The following is a 21,367-nucleotide window of genomic DNA, read 5'->3' as shown; positions in this document are numbered from 1 at the left end:
AAAAGCTCTGTTTGTTTCAGGCCCCCCGTGGCTTGGTACTGGGACCGTTACTAGATGGGACATGACAGACGCACCCTCCTGTAAAGAAGAGAGAGACAGTCCGCAATTAAATTTATTTAGCGGACACTTTTCTCCAAAGCGACTTCTAATTAACTCTATGTACTGTGTTATCAGCCCACACGCCTTATTCACCATGGTGACTTACACTGCTAGATACACTATTTATAATGGGTCACTCATCCATACATCAGTGGAACACACACGCTCTCTCTGTCACTCACACAGTATGGGTGAACCTGAACAGCATGTCTTTGGCCTGCGGGAGGAAACCAGAGCACCCAGAGGAAACCGACACAGACACGGGGAGAACAATCAAACTCCACATAGACTGAGTGGGGATCGAAACCACATCCTCTCGTAGCACCCAGGTGCTGTAAGACGTTCCCTAAAGTGCCTAAAACCACAAACAAGTAGTCCTTGACTTAGGATGGGGTTCCATCTCGGCAACACGGTCGTCTTTGTCGTTTGTTGCACCCTGTATACTCTGTTATACAAACCACGAGAATATATAAATTTCCATGCATGAATTCTAAATTGTGTCATGGAGATTTATTGTATTTGTTCACAAATTTCACACGTGATTCATGTTAAAATGATAATAATAATAATAATAATAATAATAATAATAATAATAGCTTCCTGTTCATCAGTGGGTGGATTGTATTTCCGGAGAGTGTCAAGATGGACATAGCTAGAGGTGGCACGGAGCCCATTAGCCACCCGTCCCATGTTTACCCCGGTAAATTTCTCTTACCCTCGCTGCTATCATTGGGAATTGCGCTCATCAGACCATCAATGCAAGTTCCTTCTTGACAGACAAGGTTGGGCGACACCAAGCAAAATCAATCATCCTTTTTTAATGTGCAGCACACATGAAAGTAAAGAAATTGGCAATTTTTTTTTTTTTGTGAACAGCAAAAGGAAAAAAGAAAGACCACAGTTCTGAAAAAGTGAGAGGATGGTATTGATTTACAGGGAGGGGGAACTTGTAAACTGCCAGAGCACTGCTCAGTGATGAATGCCGGTGAGCGTGAAGTCAGCGGGCAAGTTCTCAAGCATTTGCTCAACCAGTGTTCCTTTTGCCCGCTGTTTTTTTTTTTCTTCTTCTTTAAAAACCTCATGTCCTGGTTTTCATTCACGTAGAGGGGATGGGAAAGAGCACTTTCGTGCATTAATTTCGAGCGGTCCTGAGCCCACGCTCGAGCCTGTCGTAGAGCCGGCACCGCAAGTCAATTAGGCTAATTTATACGGTGTTAATTAGGCCATCAAACACGAAACAATTTGGGACTGTAATTAAGCAAAACACACAAAAGTCAACAGCAACTCCCTCTGCGCTTAGCTAAACAGTCGTCAAATATGTTATTTACATGTTGGAACAGCTTGAGGTCTGCGCATAGCCAAACATCAGCTGGGCTGTTAGGGGATTTAGCACTTCTTGAGAAAACACTGCTGTCACTGCAAACACAAACAGCTTGTGTAGATTTGCTTGGGTTGGTGCAGGTGTGCCGGTCGCCATCTCCGCTGTACACCCCCCCTACTGACACGTGGTTAAGTACCCCGATCTGCCCTGGAGCTGTGGCAACTTTTTCCGCGTTAATACGAATATCCCCAGCATAAAGAATCAGCACAACGCGTAAATGCACCCCGAACCCCGAAACGGCTGTACCGATGCACCCATTTGCAGTATGGAGAGAAGAGCTGTAAAAGGTTCCCACTCATCCTAGCTCACTAGCGTCATACGTCCCACATTGCCAACTTGGCCCTTCCCTGGACTGGACTCCGTTCAGTCCGTGACTCAGCACCGCTCACTTCCTATCCATCCCAAAATAAAGTCTGGTTGTTGTCACAAAAACAAATTTTCCAATTTTAATATAGTTCATGGGGAGGTGCGATGGTGCAGCGGGTTTGGCCGGGTCCTGCTCTCTGGTGGGTCTAGGTTTCGGGTCCCGCTTGGGGTACCTTGTGATGAACTGGCGTCCCATCCTGGTTGCGCCCTTTGTTGCCAGGCCTGGCTCCGGCTTGCCGCAACCCCGCTTGGGACAAGCAGCTTCAGCCAATGTGTGTGTGTGTGTGTACAATATAATTCATGAGGACAAAGGCAGTATTATTACTGAGTCAAAATTATACATATTCTTTATAATCGTTGCTGTTTCATAAAAATGTCGACCATACAATTTTTATGTCTTTAAAATACAGTTTGGCAAAGCATATGAAGGAACCCTTTGTAATGCTTGTAAAAGGGTGTTCTGCTTTGTTTTTCAGGCTTGAAAACCATCATTATTATCATTCTTTATCATCTGGAAGTTTTTTCATTGTTTGTATTTAATTAAAATTAACAAGCCTGGTTAAAGTTTGTCTTTAATTACCGCATCATTAGGGTCTGCTTGCAATCATGTGTTAATGATTTCCGTGTTTTGTAAGAAAAATAACATAGCTATTATTAAAAGCTAAGTATATATATACATATTTACTTTTTAATTTTTTTTCTGTAAAAAAAAAAAACTTTTTTAGGAAAACTACAAGAAATCAGTTTTCTTGTTTAGAAATTTTAAGAATGAATATAGCATCCTTTCGCAGTAAAAGATTTCTTTAATGGAAAAATATTCATATGGGCTCCCCATCCTTTGTTTCTGTTGATGAATTGTTAACAACATGTTATTTCTTAAGAATTTTTAAAGTAAATCTCTCTCAAGGATCGGTATTGCCTGGGTTCTTTGAAACCCAGAACCTCAAGGGTTTCAGCTGAAAGCTTCATGAAAGCTCTTGGACTTTGGCTGAAGGGCTGGAGGTCGTGACTCTCCAGCCACATCTTTGGACCCCTTTGTGTATTTTCTCTGCTGGAGTCCATATGGTTTACAATGCATTGGCTCACACCAAGGTTTTCAGGCTCAGGGGCTTGTAACCTAAAGGTTGTTCATTCAGTTTGAAAAAAGGGGTGGCACTGCTCTATCCTTCCTCGAGTTACTCAGCATTAACAAAGAAACTACATTACTTTTAGACTAATTTGAAGATCTCCCAACCTAAGACTTGTGATATCTTGTAAGCAACAAAAATTTGATTATAATGTGTAATTTACATGTTTTTATTTTCACATTAAACAAATGATTGGTAGCTCAGAAGACTGATTTTGGTCAGCACGTGATTGTTGATGTTTCATGCCAACGTTTTGCTACTGATACGGTAACCGTCACTGCACAGGAAGTGGGGTAGCGGAAGGAGTGTTCTTTTAAAGGCTATAAAATGACCCCGATAATGGACGGTTGAGATTGGTTGATCGGTTTGCTAGACCTTGATCCTTGACTGTTGATCCTTTTGGGTTTCTGGGTGTGTTGAACCCCTCCACAGCTCTGCTAAATGAGCTCCTTGGACAGCAGCCAAGTCCTATTGCCTGTTGAGTGAGTTCTATCCACAGAACCAGAGAAGGTCTGGATAGGATAGGATAGGATAGGATCAACTTAATATGTTGTGTGAAGGAATATCAGGCCAAGAAACTTCATTTCACTGCAGTTGAAGATGCGTCCTGTGTGATCTGCACAAACTGATTTATATTTCATCCCTTTTTCATGTGTTATGAAATGTAGAGGATTGTTTTGAAATATTACAAAACAATTCCACTAAAGTGTTGGTTATGAAAGTGTAGGTACAATCCCTTTTGTAAAATCTAGATTAGCAAGAAGCAGATGACAGGTGGTGTTAATCCATCATCCATGATTTTATGGGCAGTAGGAATGTCCTCTGGAGTCTGTCACACCTCATGACTTTTGTTATGGTGTGGTTGTTTCTGGATGTTGTGGCTGTCAGTTGTAATGGCCAGGCATCTAAGACACTTCTGAATAAAGTGGGAAAAACAAGGCCTTTACCAGGTCTAGAACAGCCTTTGTTTAGGGCACCGTGGCACAGCGAATAGTGCTGTTGTTTCCCAGTGGCTTTTTGGTGTGACCCGGACATGGGTTTGATCCCCATTCAATCTTTGGAGAGTTTGCATATTCTCCCTGTCTTTGTGTATGTTTCCTCCCACAGTCCAAAGACATGCTGTTCAGGTTCCCCCATAGTGTGTGAGTGAAAGAGAGAGTGTGTGTGTTCCACTGATGTATGGATGAGTGACCTAATGTAAGTAGTGTATCTAGCAGTGTAAGTCACCACGGTGAATAAGGTGTGTGGGCTGATAACACTACATAGAGTTCATTGGAAGTTGCTTTGGAGAAAAGGCTCTGCTAAATAAATAAATACAATGCAGTTGTTTCTGAGCAACAGCAAAGTGTTCCACACATTCCAGATTAGTGTCACATTTATCATTTTGGTTGTGCAACTCATCTTTGGTGCAGAGACTATATTCAAAATAGTGTGTTGACATGTTTTTGCAAATAAATCTTGTACTGTTCTTGTGAAACTTCCAAAGGCTGTAAAAAATGGCATTTAATGTGACAAACCATTTTTCCACCTAACTCCTTGCAAGGAGCAAAATTTGCATAATGCACATTTGAGGTCTACCCAAAAGAAAGTGTTATTTGGTAGGGTTACCTACAATACAGTGGGCCTTGTGTTGACTGCTAAATCTATATATGTAACTACATGTTGATAATTACATGATTTATTGTTGGTTCAACGATAAAAATTTAATTATATTTATGTACTATACTGCCATAGGAATCCTCTTTTTGAGGTTTGGTAGCATGAAGTCAAAGCATAACTATAAAAAATCCTTTTTTAGCACTTTGCTGTTAACGCTGTCATGTTAAACTTGTTTTTTCCCCATGATATATGAAATTTACTTTTACAAATAGCCTACAGTTCTTTTTTTGGATCGCAAATTACTTCATTTGGTCTCCGCCATTTGAACTTTTAATGCTTCTGACAGTGTAACCATGACTGATTTGTTTTTACCATTTCTGGCTTTTCTTTTGTTTGCTTTCTTGGCCCTTAGCACCTGGGGTCTGGGATCAAGCCAAAGTCTTTATGTAAGCCAAGGCAGAACCCCTTAGGGGTCTTGTAGTCGGAGTCAGGTTGAGACCACTACTGACACAGCTCTTTAAACCAGCTGTGTCCCAAACATAAGTGGGAATGTGGGAACCCTTTGTTCTGCAGGGTGTAAGGCATAAAAAATGTGCACAGTGAATCAAGGTAGATGGACTATATGGATGGGAAAGCGGTTTGTGACTTTTCGCAGCGGAACATAATCTAATTGGGCACTGCTGGTAGAATGACATTTCACTTCAGATTTGGTTTTTCCTCGCTAAATTTTACTCAGGACTCCCCAATCCTTTCATGCCAAGATAAGTGTTTCAGGCGAGGGGAAAAATGATTGTGCCCTTCAAGTAATGTCGGAGTGTTGACAGATCACGAGGAGCGTAGAAAAGGGAGCACGGGGGTACAAGGAAAGCCTCAACTACTGGGAACTGCTCTTTTTTCCCTCCTGCTGTTTGCTGCGGCATGTGCGGAAAGGCCAGGGAGAACATCCCTCTGAAAAAGCGCTCCTGCTTATTTCCACTGCCTCGCAAATCTCCCTCCTCCGCTCCGTCTGGCTTCCCTTAAGTGGCCTGTGGTGTTTGCCCTTTCCTGTGAAGTGTCCTTGTTTATTTGAATAAGGCGGTGGAGTTTATTTTGTCTTGGAGAGAGTGCCTTGAGAGCTAAACTTCCAAGCGGGATTGAAATAAGCAAGTCCTTATCAGCTCTCATACGTACACTAGGAGAGACCCCAGGCAAGTCAAGGCTTGTCTTGTACTAGGATGAGACGTTACGTGAACAGGGTAATCCAGCCAGGGCAGCGGGCAAGACAGAGCAGGTGAAGTATAACCTTAGTTTGAAATCCTGAAATCCCCTTTCCAGGTTACTTTACTCCACTTTAATTCCTCAGTTTGCAATGTCCTCCACAACTAATTCATTTTGTTTTTTGTATTTTCTTATTCCGTACCTGAAAACCAAACACTGGTCTGACTGTTAGCCTTTGCTGACAGCAGAGAGCAGAGAGCACTGAGCACCATATTATGGCCAGTGCCAAGAGAACATCCACTGTGACAGCTAAAACAAACAGCTACTTCAGTTGCTATGGAAGTAGTTGCACCGCAAACATGCTAAATTGGCGTATTTTACACCAACTGGTGACATCTAGCAGCATAAAAGATTAGTCACAGTTGAGCAGTTGAAGAAAAGAGTAAATACAAGTAATACAAGGCTTCAGGGTATGGACCTGAAAGGTTTTCAGATGAGGTTCCAGAAAGTGTTTAACAATTTACATTTACCTGTTTATTTATCTGAAGCTTTTGTTTGGCAACATTTGTAGATTTTCCAGCATGAACAGCTCTTTTCAAGTCTTGCTAGATCAAGGTTCGGGTCAAGACAATGACTAGGCGATTCCTGTGTAGTTTTTTCAGCCATTCTGATGTTGACTGGCTTATATGTTTGGGATCATTGTCTTTGCTGTATGGCCCAGCAGTGCTTCAGCTTCAACTCTTGGACTTGGGTCTGACACTTTTCTTTAGATTTTTGTGATACAGAAAAAATTCATCATGGTACCTTCAGTGATAGCAAGGCACACAGGTCCTGTGGCAGCCAGTCATTCCCAGAACATCACACTGCCACCACCATGCCTGACTGTTTGTAGAAGGTTCTTACTCTGAAATGCAGTGTTTGGTTTTCCCTAGGCATAACAGAGCTCATGTCATCCAAAAAGTTCTACTTTCCATTCACCAGTTCATAGAACATTCTTCCGGAAGTCTTGAGAATCATCCACGTGCTTTTCAGCAAACAGTAGACAAGATTTTATCTTCTTTTTTGTGAACAGCAGTTTCCACCTTGCCGCTCTCCCATGTGTCCCATTTTTGCTCATCTTTCTTGTTGAGCCATGATCCCTGACTTGAGCTGAGGCAGAAGAGGCCTGTAGTTCCCTGGATGTTTTTTTGGGGTTCTTTTAGATAATGATTTTACTCCTAGTTTGTAGAGATGTTTCGGCAGAGCAGCCTCTCCTAGGCTGATGAAAACTTTCTCCATGGCTCTAACAGTGGTTTCATTGCTTTTTGGGTCTAAAGAGGTCTTTGGAAATTTTCATTCAGTGTGGCATGACACACCTTCACAAATCTATGTTTTGTCAACTCAGCATTTGCTGGTAAGGGTTTAAGTAGTTGTATTGTATCAGGACTGACCCAAAACAAGCGTGATTGTGTTCCAGCTACCTGAGTCAAATTACCCCCTTAATTAGGCTGATTAAAGTTAGGGGTAATTATTATTTTGCAAATTTGATTGCACATTTAGTTACCTTCCACACAAAGGAAATGAAATAAAACAATACTGGTTTCATTGTTTCTCTCTCAGGTTCTGTTCATATATTACTAGAACTGACAAAAGATCTCATTGAATGTAATGTTTTTGATGGAGTAATTCCAGCTCAGTATGTTTATTCTGAAGTAAATAAAACATCTGATGTGAAGTAATTGTCTTTCAGGCTCTAACTTATTTAGCCTATTTCCTTGCCCATAAGTGCAATTAGTGCTTTTTTATGATCCTACAGCACCAAATTTCCTGCAAGTTACTGTTTTTTTTCGTTATGGAAACCTTAGACTGCGCGTAAGGCTACGCTCTGGTTAAGCGCTGAAGGCCTGTCATGTTTGTATGCGGGATATGGGTTATTTTGTCAGTGTGTTGATATGCTGGTAAAAAGGTCCCTGACTTATTAAATGCCATTTCTTAGAGATAAACGATGAAACGATGAAAACAGACACATGTTTTGCATACATGGACACATACTTTGTCTTTTATTTTGCCTTTACTTCCTCTTTCATTTAAATTGAATTCTTGTTTGTAATTATTTAAGCACAACAGGACTTTCGGAGTGTACAGTTTTTGTTGACAGGCGCTACTTAAAAAATTCCTTAAAACTGGATAGGTGTACATAATTGCATGATCTGTTACTTTTAAGTTTGACACCGAATAAAGCAAAAGCTCCATGTTCCCCACAAATTTTCCTGGACTTAATCAAATAAGAAAGAACTCAAGAGTGAATTTTGTGGTACGACACTGAATAACTTGCAGAAAATCAGATTTTTAACTACTTCTGCCCTGACACGCCTTTGGTTATTACTGCTTAAACTGTTTGTTTTTACCCTTTTTATAGCCAGTATGTGCAAAATGTCTCTGGAAGGTCTGTGTAAAGAGAAACAGAATCTTTATTTTATTCATAACATACGCAAATGCCTGTGGTTTCTGCACAGTGACTTGTAATTAAGACTATTTAAAATTAATGATTCATTAGTAAGAAACCATATTTTCCAGGCAGCTTGCTAAAACAGGATTAAAATCAGTCCTTTTTACAAGCTTTCGCATAAATCAACTGATGTACATAATAATTTGAAATCGAAAGCTTTTGTAGGAGAACTTGATTGAAGAAGCTTTCTACCCCATAACCCATAAAGGTTTTGGCTGTCTCTTCTATTCTTCTCCATGGCCACTAAGATCTTGGAGGCTCTACCGTTTTTCTCCATCACCCATTAACATTTTGCTGCCTTGATGCACAGACTGTTCAGGAAAGGTATCCTGTAAATATTCAGGATTGAATCATGAAGCAAAACATCTTAAATCAACAGAATCATAACAATGCCGCTGTTCCCCAACTGTGGTGCCCTGTCTGTCTCTGTGAAGTGAACAGAAGTGAATGCAGATGTTGGGGGGCACTCCTCCTTCTGGCAGTCATCCACAGCCAGCAATGAAGAAGCCAGCTGTTTACATGAAAAAACAAGTGTGCCTGCCCGGGAGGCCTCTCCCAAATTTCCCAGCCCCACCCAATCCAGACAACCGTCTGGAGGAACACTGCTTCTTTTGTTTTCCCCGGTTCTCCAGCGCTTCCTCTCGTTCACCGTGTCAAGGGAAGGGATGCTATAAATCCACCCATTTTAATCCCACAAGTGTGAGGATTCAATTCGATGGGGCCTAAACCTATCACAGCTATGATTCATGTGTAATGCCACCTCCATCTGAGGTGTACTTTATGCCCTTAAGGACATGTTAATCCGTCTAAGATTAAGGGCACTGTGGCTTCAAATTCAGGGTAGAGATATAGGAAATAGATCAGCAAAGTTTTTTGCTTTTGATGTGGGCCACTGTTTCACAAAATTTGACACCCCAGTGAAATGTGGGGCTCATATGATCCCCTTGTCAGCATCTGGGATGACTCAGTTATGGGAACAAGGCAGCATTTACTTTGAGGTGGGGATAGGCCTAGGCTGAGGTTTACAGGATTGGCTACCATACTCCAGCTGTATTGCAGATAGCGGTAGCAACTATGCGTCACATCATCTGTTAACATTTTGAACCTTTTTTTATTCCAGTAAAAGAATACCCCATTTTTTTCACATTTCTTCATTTTTTAGGATGCTTTTCTCAAAAGCAGCATATAATGGGGAATGTGGGGGTGCAGCAGGTTTGGCCAGTGCCTGCTGTGTGGTGGGTCTGGGATTTGAGCACTGCTTGGGGTGCCATGCGATGGACTGACGTCCCGCCCGTGGTGTGTACCCTCCCCCTTTGGCCTTGTGTGCTGTGCTTCCAGATTAGGCTCCGGTTTGCCCTGCTCGGGACAAGCGGTTGGCAACATGCAATACTATGATCTTAAACTAATCTCAAGAGCTCCAAGCTGGAGTGCCCACCTGTCAGGCTCTATCTCTATCAAACCGGACAGTTCACTCATTTAACCTCCTTCATTAGTTAAGAGCCTGGGAGTAACAATCAACTCACATCTCTGCTTCTTGCAGCAAGACAATGATCCCAAACATACAAGCACCAGAATGATAACGTAACCTGGTCCTGCCCATATGTCTTGCAATACCATCTGCAGGAACCAGCCTTCTCTCACAGCAAACTCTACACAGCTTCTGTTCCAGACCATGAATAAATGTAAATGTAAAGTAGTATTCAGCTGACACCTTCTCAATTCATTCATTTGTTTTCCCCTTGTTGCGAGTATGGGTTACCCCAGATATCCCAGGCAGTATTTAAGGTGACCTGAAACATTTACTGGGGTCTTTTACCTGGCCTAAAAACGACACCATTGGGTTAGTAGTGTATTAGTGAAACACAAACATGTATAACAGACATACCAACGAGAGTTGGATGGATATGTTGTGTGTTTGTATGTGTATGATATAAATGGTATAGCCAATTCAGTGTGTGTACCCACTAAGTTACCTTAACTGTAGATTCAATAACATGAATAAGCCATTTTTCGAATGATCCCTCACTGGGACAGACGTGCTGTCACACTGGGACCACCAAGTGGCCAAAGATGGAGTGTAGGGGTCTGCCTGGGAAGTAGCAAGTGATCAGGAGGTATCAGAGAGCTGATCTATTGATGGTGTAATGCGACCAGAGTGCAGAACTTTCTATAGGCAGGTACAGGAAGCCAGTGTAGAGCTGAGGATGCATGGGAACCCTTTGACAGGTCAAACCCAACATGTACCAGGACATTCTGGTCCAACGAGAGGCTTCATGGTGGAGATGGTAGTGCAAGGTAACTTAGTGTGCTAAATACATTACACTAAACTCCATGCAGTCATGCAGCCAGGTGTGCAGAAGAGAAATTTAATACACTCACTCACCAGCAGAAAGGGCGTTTTAAATGCGCCAGTCTATCAGAAACACAGGTCTTTGGACTGTGGGAGGAGACCAGAGCATGCGGAGGAAACCCATGCACACATGGGGAGGTCATGCAAACTCCAAACAAGATCCGAAGTCACGTCTGATCACACGAGATGCCGTGAGGCACCAGTGCTACTCTCTGCTACTCACAGCTGTAAGCAGTAACTATGATACCTGCATTAAAAAAAGACAAATAATGGCTTCAACTTGTTTCAGTTGGATTGTAAAATTTGCCTTTAAGTCCACGAAACGTTCCTGTGTGTGGATAAGTCCAGTTTTGTCATTGTCATTTGTCATACAAGGCCAGTAAGGTCAGCATACCCTTCTGAAGACATTCATTGACTGCTGAATTTAATGGAATTCTGTCTTTGAGCAGAGTAAGTAAATTGGTCCTTTGAATTGTGCTCGGAAAATATGGACTAGTAAAGAAATTGGTTTTCTGCTGTGAGACAGCAATGCGGTATGGTCTTTTTTGGGCAACCACGCCTGGGACTCAGCGGTGACACTGTCGAGGTGAACGTGTAGCACCAGGCCCACATATCCGTCTTTGATTCACAATTGCACAAGAATAAAAGAAATTAAATACTTTAAAAAAAATTGTGAACGAGGGTCAACTTAATTAAGGATATGCCCTGGTAATCGAGAGGGTGCCAGTCGTTGAACCCTTGAGCAAGCTTGACCTGACTCCAACATATTATCCAGCTGTTTAAATGAGTCAAATCGACTAATCGACAATCATTTTATGAAGAACTGGACGAGAATATTAATGAGTACACCTATACAGTTTGAGTGCCTTGACTTTATGAGAGATCATGGCTCGCCATTAAAAATTTCCAAGATTACCATTTATTTTGTATTCCTACAGGTATAAATGTTTTGACCCATTCTTTCTCTTTGTGTTTTTACTCCCTCTCTCCTCCTACAGCCACACCTCAGTTCTTCCCCGCCTTCCACCCGCCAGTACCCATCGACGAGCGCCACGCCCAGGGGCGATACATCTACGACCCGTCGCCTATGCCCCCCCTGCATGTGTAAGTGGCATGGCGTGTGCCGCCATCTCTTTCATACTTTCATTACCTGTTGTCAGAATGCTTCTCCGATACATATCTTTTACACATGAGTCCTGGACTGACCAGTGCAGGAGCCACAGTGGGATAATATTCAGTTCTGGGGTATTATTCAATTTTCAAAATGCTCTCATAAACACCGAAGAGGAACTTTTATGATATGCTCAATAATTGCTCAGGTAGAGGTCCACATCTACCTGGGTCAGCATCCAAGTTTCTGGATGTTACAGATATGCTGTTTTCTTTACTTGTTGATTTTAACTTGTGTAGTAGACCAGCAAAGGTTACATTTACATTGATTAATTTAGCAGATGCTTTTCTTCAAAGCGATGTACATCTCGTAGAAAATACCATGTGTGCATTACATAACCATATACATGGTTAAACGACCGTGGTGTTTTGACTCTGTTTCACATATAATTTTGCCTCTGACTGCCAAGTAATACACATATATGCTCTTTGGTTTACAGTTCTCATACATTCTTAAGTGGAAAACAGAGGAGCTATTTTAAGTAGTTGGAAGCAATGCAGCCAAAGAGTATTTGGTTTACTGGCAACTGTGAAATAAACAAGATTTAAAAAAACAGCAAAATATGTTTTTTAAAACCTAGGGCAAACGCTATGATATTGAGCCATTGTTTTGGATTAACAGTGGTAGGGACTTATGGTTGAAAAATATAAGGTTGAAATCCATGTAGTACAATGCGTGGTCCTGTTTGAGGTGCCTGTTCTCTGGATTTCAGATCAAAAACCAGGCCCTGTCTTTAAGCAGCATGAGTCATTTGATGTAAACACATGTCAGCCAAGAGAAGCAGCACACACCAAGGTTCACACAGTGTGCCAGTTCAGTGATCAAGCCACTGTTGTCCACACCCACACACACACACACACACACACACACACACACACACACACACACACACACACACGTTCATCGGTTTCTCAGGGTGACCATTGTTTCTACAGATGGAAGGAAGGGTTAATATGGTAACTGCCCAGTGTTTAGTTTAGCTGACATTGCTTGCAGTGTCATCCCAGTTTTCTGTTAGATGTTTTATAATATTCTTAACTTCACCGGGGCCTGAAACTAAGCCACTGGTATTTCTGGACATTCACAATGATGACAAAGCCAGTTTTTCAGGTTTGACAAACTACAGTTAATTCATATGCTTCAAAATACTAAATATTGAAATATACAGTCAGTGTAGGAAATATTTGCCCCCAAGACTTCGTCCACCGAAAATCACATTTAACTTTAATATAAAGTTTGCAAAACATGGAAAACCTCTTGAAACGTACCACAAAAGACATGATGCACTAATAGCTGTGAATGTCAAATGTTAAACTAAATTAAATGTTAAACAACTAAGGACTAAAGCAGTGAATACTTTTCAAAGCTGAATTTTATCAGATTTCTAATTTACCTTTCTTTACTTCCCTTTTATAATAAGTAAATATGGAGAATCAAAATTATATTGAAAGTGTTGTTAACCATACCAAAAAAAGAGTCCAATTTAGATATGTTCTAACAAGGTAAATTGTGGTAGCAGACTGAGGTAGTGAGTACTTCTTATACCCCATAGAAGTTGTTCTACTCAAGCCATTTAAGGGATAAAGTCTTATTTCTTGTTAGACAACCCTGTTTTGACTGATAGGGGCACCCTTTTACATTTACTTATTTGGCAGACTCTTTTCTCCAATACAACTTCCAATGAACTCTATGTAGTGTTATCAGCCCACACACCGTCTTCACCAAGGTGACTTACACTGCTTGACACACTACTTACACTGGGTCACTCACTCATCCATACATCAGTGGAACACATTGTCTTTGTCGCTCACACAATATGGGGGAACCTGAACAGCATGTCTTTGGACTGTGGGAGGAAACCAGAACACCCAGAGGAAACCCACGCAGACACAGGGAGAACATGCAAACTCCACACAGACTGAGTGGGGATTGAATGCATGTCCTCAATCCACCCAGGCGCTGTGCAACAGCAGCACTACTCGCTGTGCCACCATGCCGCCCCTTTTATCAGTTAAGTGGTGGTGACTCCGAGCACTGAAAAGAACTACTTTGTTGTGTTTGTCGACGAGTCTCCGCAAAGCCACCGACTGTTGGTTCACCATCAGCCAGTTTACGCGAAGCCTGGGCCTGCGAAATACAGCAAGTGATCAGAGGGTGAGGGAATCGCTGTGTCTCGTGTTGGTGGCTGTGTACAGGTCCTCGCTGTCGCCAGGACACCCTACGGACTGAAGTCACAGCAACAGCGTTGAGGGGGAACTCGAGAGCGGAAGGAAGCAGTCACCAGCTCAAGAGGGACAAATTGAAAGGAGCAGCTACTTTGACCATATTACGTTTGATATTCTTCATCATTACGGCCCCCGCTCCGTGTCACATCTTTCCCCCGCCAACTACTGCTAACCATAATGAATTTTTTATGCCCGTTCCCTCGTCTCTGCTGCGGTTCTGTGGGGTGGGGGCGTGGGGGCGGCAGCAGTGGGCTGGTGGGGGGAAATAAAAGGGACGTGATTGATGCCCAGTGTCACTGCAAACAAAATGGCAAATATAATTTAGCATTTAGCTTATGCAGAGATAATGGGGTGAACATGGTAGAGTAACACGTCTTAAACAAACGGCCTCACGTGTTATCAGTCAGGAGTGCTTTGGAGAGATTTAGAGGGCAGGTTAGCGGAAGGGAGCCCATGAATTAAATTAAAGATGACGCTCTATTGGCGAAGCTCCCTGCCCCCTGTTGAGTAGGAGTTTTGAGCAACCCTCTTTTCTTGGCCCTCTCAGCTAGTGCTTTTACAACACACCTGCATCTCAGTCTTTATGATGTTTATCGAGTTGCCTTGTGTGTTTTGCTATGTGTGTTGAGTTCAAGTAGGTCATAAATAGAGAAAGGACATTTTTTGCATTCATCGATTTTTGCGCTTACTTGGAAGGACGAATTCAGATTTGGGAGCGTTTTGTTAACTTTATAAGAATCTTGTGACGAAGTTTCAGAATCAGCACCGAATGTTAACTGTAGTTTTAAATATGTATATATTTATATACACTTGCTCCTCGACTTCAACACAATTTTCGGCAGTTGGAAAAGTCTGTTCATAACTCCAACGTCCTTTACCGCTCAGTAACAATCTTGGTTCAGCAAAAACCCTCAGATAGCTCTACAGATTACAGCTATTCATCCATCCATCTGTTTTCAATAGCTGTTTGTCCAGTGCAAGGCTGTGGTGAAGTGAAGGCTATGGCAGAAGCCTTTACATCACAGTATAACACTTTTATTTTATTGACTGGATTCTTCATTAAAATTAAAACTCGTAAAAAATTACTAGGGTGGAAAAATACCATCCCCACAGCCTCATACTCAACGTCGATTGTTGACAGATTCATCATACAAACTAGTCCGGTGTTCATCGGCTTTTGGTCATTTTCAACTTTTCCTTTTTCAACCTCAGTAATAGAGAGGCACCTCGGATTATTTATGGATTAGGTTCTGTTATGATCTTGGACATAGTTATAATAAATAAAATTTATCATGAAGAAATCATGTTACCGTTTTTTTAACTCTAAACTACATTAAAATTAAAACTAAAATAACTGAACGTAATAATACCTTTTCTATACAGAATCAGTCAACAACATTGCCGTTTCTTGACTGATTCTGTCCATAATTTAGAGCAACATTCTTCATCTTGTTATTGATCACCAGCCACAAATTTTTGCAACATGAGGAATGAGTGTATCTCAGACTGCCTTATTTATTTCATCTGTACCCCAGATCAAGTGCAAAATTTGTTGAAAATTTTGCATTATTCACATAAGAAAAATTAAAATTCTCTCATTATTTTGAGCTGTTGAAATTCTTAACCGATTCAGTGAAACCTAAAAGGGTGTAAGAGAGAAAATAGAAGGAAAGGATACATGATTGATGTGTAATATTTTTAGATGATATTGGCAACAAGCAGTTGACCCAATGATCTACAGCTGAGTATTTATTATTTTATCTTCTCATACCCCCATTTTCAGTCTTTTTCTGCTACAGTATTGTGTGCAGTTTGTAAAAATTTTACATTGTAAATCTTCATTACAGATATTTTGCATAGTGGATAAATGAGGCCGGAGTAATGAAAATTTCATACCCAAAAGACGCATTAATTTTATCATGCTGTTTACATGTTATTTTACGTATCGATGGTCAAGACTAGCAGGACTGGACATTTGGCTTCGTGAAACCTGCTATGGCATCCATATGCCAGTGGGAAAAGAGAAACTCTTGGGCATGTTGGACCAAGTTCTTTACTGGGGTATTTTTCATTTTCTCTTGGTGGCAGTAGTACAGAGGCACACTGGGGGAGGGGCAGAGGAAGAAAAATCAAATTGTTTTAAGACAAGTTCTCTTTGGCGAACAGAATTAATCGTTATTAACACCCTTAAATATATGCCTAAGTACACGTGGAATATTATTGCCATACTTTCCAGTGCAGTCCCTCATTACGACTTGTAATTACAGTTCCTTTTGACTTGCGGCAACGCAATCAATCTGCCCAGTCTTCTCTGCTGCGCATTACTGCAGAATTGGGCATTTATGTCCAGAGAAAACTGTGATTGCAGCCTCATTTTCCCAGCAATATTGATGCCTTTAGTAGCAGCCCGAGTAGCACAAGCAAAATCATATCCTATTATTTGGGGAAGCCTAATTGAAACATGTTTATTTATTACCTCCGGCTTTTGTTCACGGGAGCCATGGCCGCGTCTATCAATGGTATGAGGCGTTGGAATTAAATTAAAAGCTCATAAAATGAAATATGCTCCATATTAGCTGGTTGACACTTAATTTGCCTCCGAATGAGCACAGGAAATCACAAATTAACTGTCCTTTGTTTTTGCACACAAGCCCTATTAGGCTGGAGGAAAGCGCAATTACTGGCGTGGATAATCGTCCGCCTTATGAATATATACAAGACAGGCACTCGTGTGGCATTTAATATTAAAGACAGAAAGTCTGGGCTTTCCCTGTGTGGGCATGCTGCTTATGGATTTAGTTATTTGCTAATAATACACTTTAGAGCGTATACCAGTTTCTGCCATTCAGCATTAAACATGTCCCGGCTAATTTTAGTAATATTGCGGTATTTGTGGGAATCAGCTGACATTTTCACTGTAGTAACACTGTAGTGCAGTTTTGTTAAACTCAGCCTGACATTTAACTTCCAAGGCAGAACAGACGGCATAGACCATCGCAGCAACGTAACTTTGTTTATCCACATCTCCAGAAAAAAACAGACCATACTGTATGCTTATAATAAATAGTTTGTAAGGAACATGCAGTTTACTAAAAATAGTCGCAGCCCTGGCAGGGCAGCCGCTGGTAGCCCGGGGATCCTAAGAAACGCTATGATGTTTAAAAAACAGCAGAGTAAATTGAAGTTGAAAGTTGAAAAGAAGGCCTCGCCGAAGTTTGAAATGAGATGGACTGATGTCCTGGCCCAAGTGGGAAGATCAGTGACTGATTTTACAGTTTTACCGCAGGCGAGTGCAGTAAGCAAGGTAAGCCCCTGCTGCAGGTGGACGAAGCCGAGTGGGACAGAAGGACGGAAGGATTTGCACAGCGTGAAACGAAAGGGGAAGTTCCGTGGATCAACTGATGACAGTATTTGGATTTTAACTGAGTTTTTCTCTTTATTTATATGATTCATTCAAAGTAATGTGTACAATGTATCTTAAATGTTGCTTGTGGGTTTTCTGTAGTTGCTATGACTGCATATTTGCCTCTTGGATCAGAGTTTCGAGATCGCCGACGTTTTCTAACTATGCAGCCGACGGACGCGGCAAAGTGACAAGGTAGACGTGTCAACGTTTAACTACTTTTGTGTGGCCAGGTCAACGATGGTTGTGTGTTCAATTCCCAGGAGTGGGGATTGTAGAGGACAGAACCTGTTTTTGTTTATTCCCACTGCGTAAGTGGTGCAACACGACTTTTCTCAAATGAATAAGTCAGTTCGGTGAATTATTCCCCCTGCCTGCACTGCTTATAGTGTTGAGAAGTATGTGAGCTCCAGGGGACACATGATGCATGACTGGAAACTCGTACCCTCTCTACATGTAAAACTTTGCTCTGTAGTAATCGACAACAGGATATAAGGTACATGGAGTTGCATGGGGTGCTGGGATTTTTTTTGCTTGCATTGGGCTGCAAAATTAAAAAAGAGAGGTAAAGTGCAGGTTGTCTGAAGAATTTGCATTTTGCCTAGAAATGTTCTCCTCCTTAAAAATATCATCACAGATTTTATTTGCTTAGTAGGTGCAGTTCCTCCTCACATCCTAAAATCCTCACAGCTGGAGTAACTGCGGGGAAGGCGGGCCTGGTAATGGGACTTGTCATTCCAATGCATCACGTCCGTTATTTTTAAAAATCATTTTGATATGACAGTAATGCAGTTACGTGTATTTAAAATTTTATCTTTTAACAAAACACACGTATTATGACAAAATAAGTGGAAAAATCACACCTTACATGTTGGAGGGTGGCATTGCGTTTGACACTTCCTTTCCAGTTCTGCACTTATGGTAAAACATTTTTTATGTTCATATTGAAGGTTTTATTTAAGTGAAACACTTCAGATATTGAAATACTGTGATTTTGGTAAAGTACAATTTTTGTGATTGTATTTTCAGTTTTTTTTTTTCTTGGAAATTCTGAAAAATATATTTAAAAAGTGTTGGAGTGATGCACCGGACTGCCATGGCTTTCCAACAGTTTGTCGCCCCAAGGCTCTTCATGAGCCAATGAACTCTATTTTACAAACCAGCCAATTGTAACAGCTCGATATTTAAGTATTGCAAGACGCCTACTTTTGTTCAAGGTCACCGTAAAGCCTGGGCTTTTGGGGGACATTTCTTTAATCACTCTATTGTCTTGCCGACCCACTTCATTTGCAGACACTACATAATAAGCGCACCGGCAAGGGTCGGGTTGCACAGGTACAGAAAGTGGAAGGTTTTCCAGAAAGTTCTAGCCACAACAGGGTGAGAAACCTGGCTATCGTGGCCCCTGCTGCTCCCTTACACCAGAAATGAAGGTGCCGGGTTGGGATGCAGCTCTACATGTCCTGCCGACAGCTCCTCCTTCGGAGAAAGCCGCTTTTCAGTCTAATAAATGCTACGGCACATCGGTTGCGTAGCGTGTGCTTGATTGGCGCCCTTGTCTCGCCTGCCAAGTTCATTGTGTGGGACGGGCTTAGAGGGAGCTGTTAGGCAGAGGGGAGAGAGGAGGTCCCCTTTCATCCCGGCTTCGCCGCTGACAGCGGCCTGTACTGGAAACAAAGACCTTCTCTTGAGGGGCGGTTGCTCCTGGTCTCCTTGGCAACAGCCACACACACATAGACACACACAGAGGAACCAGACCGGAGTCAATTATCCACCTCAACTTGGAGTTCTTAAGGGTGTCATGGTATTCTATTGTAAAAGTGGGTGTAATAGTTACTAGATCGTCTATAGCAGTAGGACACCAAGCCTTGCACTTGGACCGTTAGCCATGGTCAGAAAAGCACTAACTTATCTGATTCTTGAAAAATAAAGTGTTATGAAGTTAATAGATATGTATGTGAGAGCATTAAGTCAGTGTTAATTCCGAGTTATAGAGCTATGTTGCCCAAAGTATTGGGGTCTTGCTATTTTTTTAGGGAAAGGCCAGCAGTGAGCGTAGTAGTTAAGGTATCGCCTTCTCTTCAAGTGCCCTGGTTCGAACGCCCACTTCTCCTCTTGAACCTCTCGGCAAGTTCTCACCCTGACTGCATCCAGTAAAAACGACACAACTCTGTCAATCAGTAAATCATTTTAAGTAGGTTTGTGTGAGCAAGTCACTTTGTAGAAAAGTTTCAGAAAAACGGCGAGATTCAACGAGAAAATTTGCTCTCGGCATTTCGCCGGTATGTTTGATGCAGCAGATAGCTATGAATATTATTCCGATGTCCAAATTTTCCTGGTGAACTGACACCTCGTTCAGCAGACTTTCTTTCCATTAAATGCGTGTTTAAGGACACTCAAAGTCTTCTGTCTGTCTCACTTTTACCCTTCAGTGGGACATCTTGACAGGTGATGTTCCCCAATGAGAGTGAAAAACCACTATTGCCCATTCCTACGGTTACCTTGAGCTCTGAATCAGGTTGAAATAAGTCCACAGGTTTCCCATACACTTCTGCACACAAGATTTCCTAAGAACCAGATTTGATTTAATTTAAGCTCCTTTTTTTTTTTTTAACATGCTTGTCAACGTGATAAGAAGTGATGGTTTGGTTGTGTGAATAGAAAGCAGACCCAAGAATGTGCTCTGCTGTCAAAACAGAGACGTACAGCTAAGTTATTAGCTATGAAAAGAAACGGAGGGCCCAAACAGAGAGGTTGGATTTGAATACTTCAGCATTATCCCGCATAATGATGTTATGTCTCGGCCGATGGAAGGCGGCTCGCTCTTTCAGAGCGTCTCCCGTCTACAGGCTCGCGCGGTTGTTACGCAGCTGTGCTTCCCATCCGGCCCAAAGGCGTTTCCTCAAGTTCTGCCCCCAAGAATCAGACTGGAGAAGCAAAGCTGGAGCTTGGAGGTGCACTGCAGAGGATGGTGTATCTCCCAAGCTCAGTGCCTTAGCGCAAGGTGAATTCTTGACGTGCCGTTCTTAACCAATGACATCACCAACTTTCCTTCTATTGTTAACTCAGTCGGTCAATAAATCTCTACCACCATTCCTTGTATCTTTGCTTTTTAATGGGCGTTTACCCCATCCACTGTATTTCTCCTTTATGGAAATCTCTTGTATCCATTCTTTTATTGTGCTTCTGTTCCTCCCCCCTTTGGCCACTGACAAATGTTTTTGTAGGTGTATACTGTGTAGTTCTGTTATTTACATAAACTGTTGTCTGGGAAGCGAAGCTGCACATTGAGAAGCCTCCTACTGTTTAGCATAAAGACCAAAGACTTATCTCACCAGCTTCTTCCAGATATCCCCCTTATCCAGATGGCAGGCTTTACGGGAGAACGTCTCGGCTTCGAGGCTCCGCGACAAAAGGAAGATGAGAAAGTAGAAGCTAGACGCGCACACCCGTTGAAGGTGTCGTCGTCCCGTCTCTCGGCTCTTTGTTCCTGCATCCATCCCCCTTCACATCTAGTGCGTTGAAACATCGGAAGTACTCGCGCCCCTTCCGTTCGCACGTCTTTGTTTAGGCGTTCTCATAGCCCACGGCCCTCGCCGCCAAGCCCCCCGCGCACCCTGAGGTTGGTGTGGAGCACGGTGCCTTGCCTCACCAGGTGGCGAGATGCTCCCTTCCTCAGAGCCGCGTGCCCCCAACACCCGCTTTGTTTGTAACCAACCCTGACGCACACATCCCCACATGCGCAAAGGCGTACGCAAACACCCGGTCCTTTTCTTCCATATTCATCATCTGTTGCCTTACATATTGCTCAAATCTGGGAGAAAGAGAAAGTTGTTATTTGTACACTATTGTACTCTTTTTTTTTTTTACATATCCAGAAGCGGTTCAACGGTATCAGAGAAATGCCAGAAAGATGAATGTCCTTTTGAAAGTTTTCAGAGAGCTTTCAATTTGTTTACCT

General features: G+C 42.1%; 1 protein-coding gene across 3 annotated transcripts in view; it reads left to right on the top strand.

Moving 5' to 3' along the window:
* The window catches only part of LOC108942313 (transcriptional activator GLI3-like), a 140,231-nt gene that overhangs the window by 55,916 nt on the left and 62,948 nt on the right, over positions 1-21,367 (top strand). For all 3 annotated transcript variants that reach the window (XM_018765571.2, XM_018765573.2, XM_018765570.2), the window contains one exon: positions 11,606-11,711. In XM_018765571.2, the coding sequence (XP_018621087.2) occupies positions 11,606-11,711 (106 nt within the window). The remainder of the gene's footprint in view (positions 1-11,605; positions 11,712-21,367) is intronic.

Source organism: Scleropages formosus, chromosome 5 (genome assembly GCF_900964775.1).
Source record: "Scleropages formosus chromosome 5, fSclFor1.1, whole genome shotgun sequence".
In the NCBI taxonomy this organism is placed as follows: Eukaryota; Metazoa; Chordata; class Actinopteri; order Osteoglossiformes; family Osteoglossidae; genus Scleropages; species Scleropages formosus.
The sequence above is the reverse complement of the archived record's forward strand: the minus strand, read 5'-3'. Positions and strand labels throughout refer to the sequence as shown.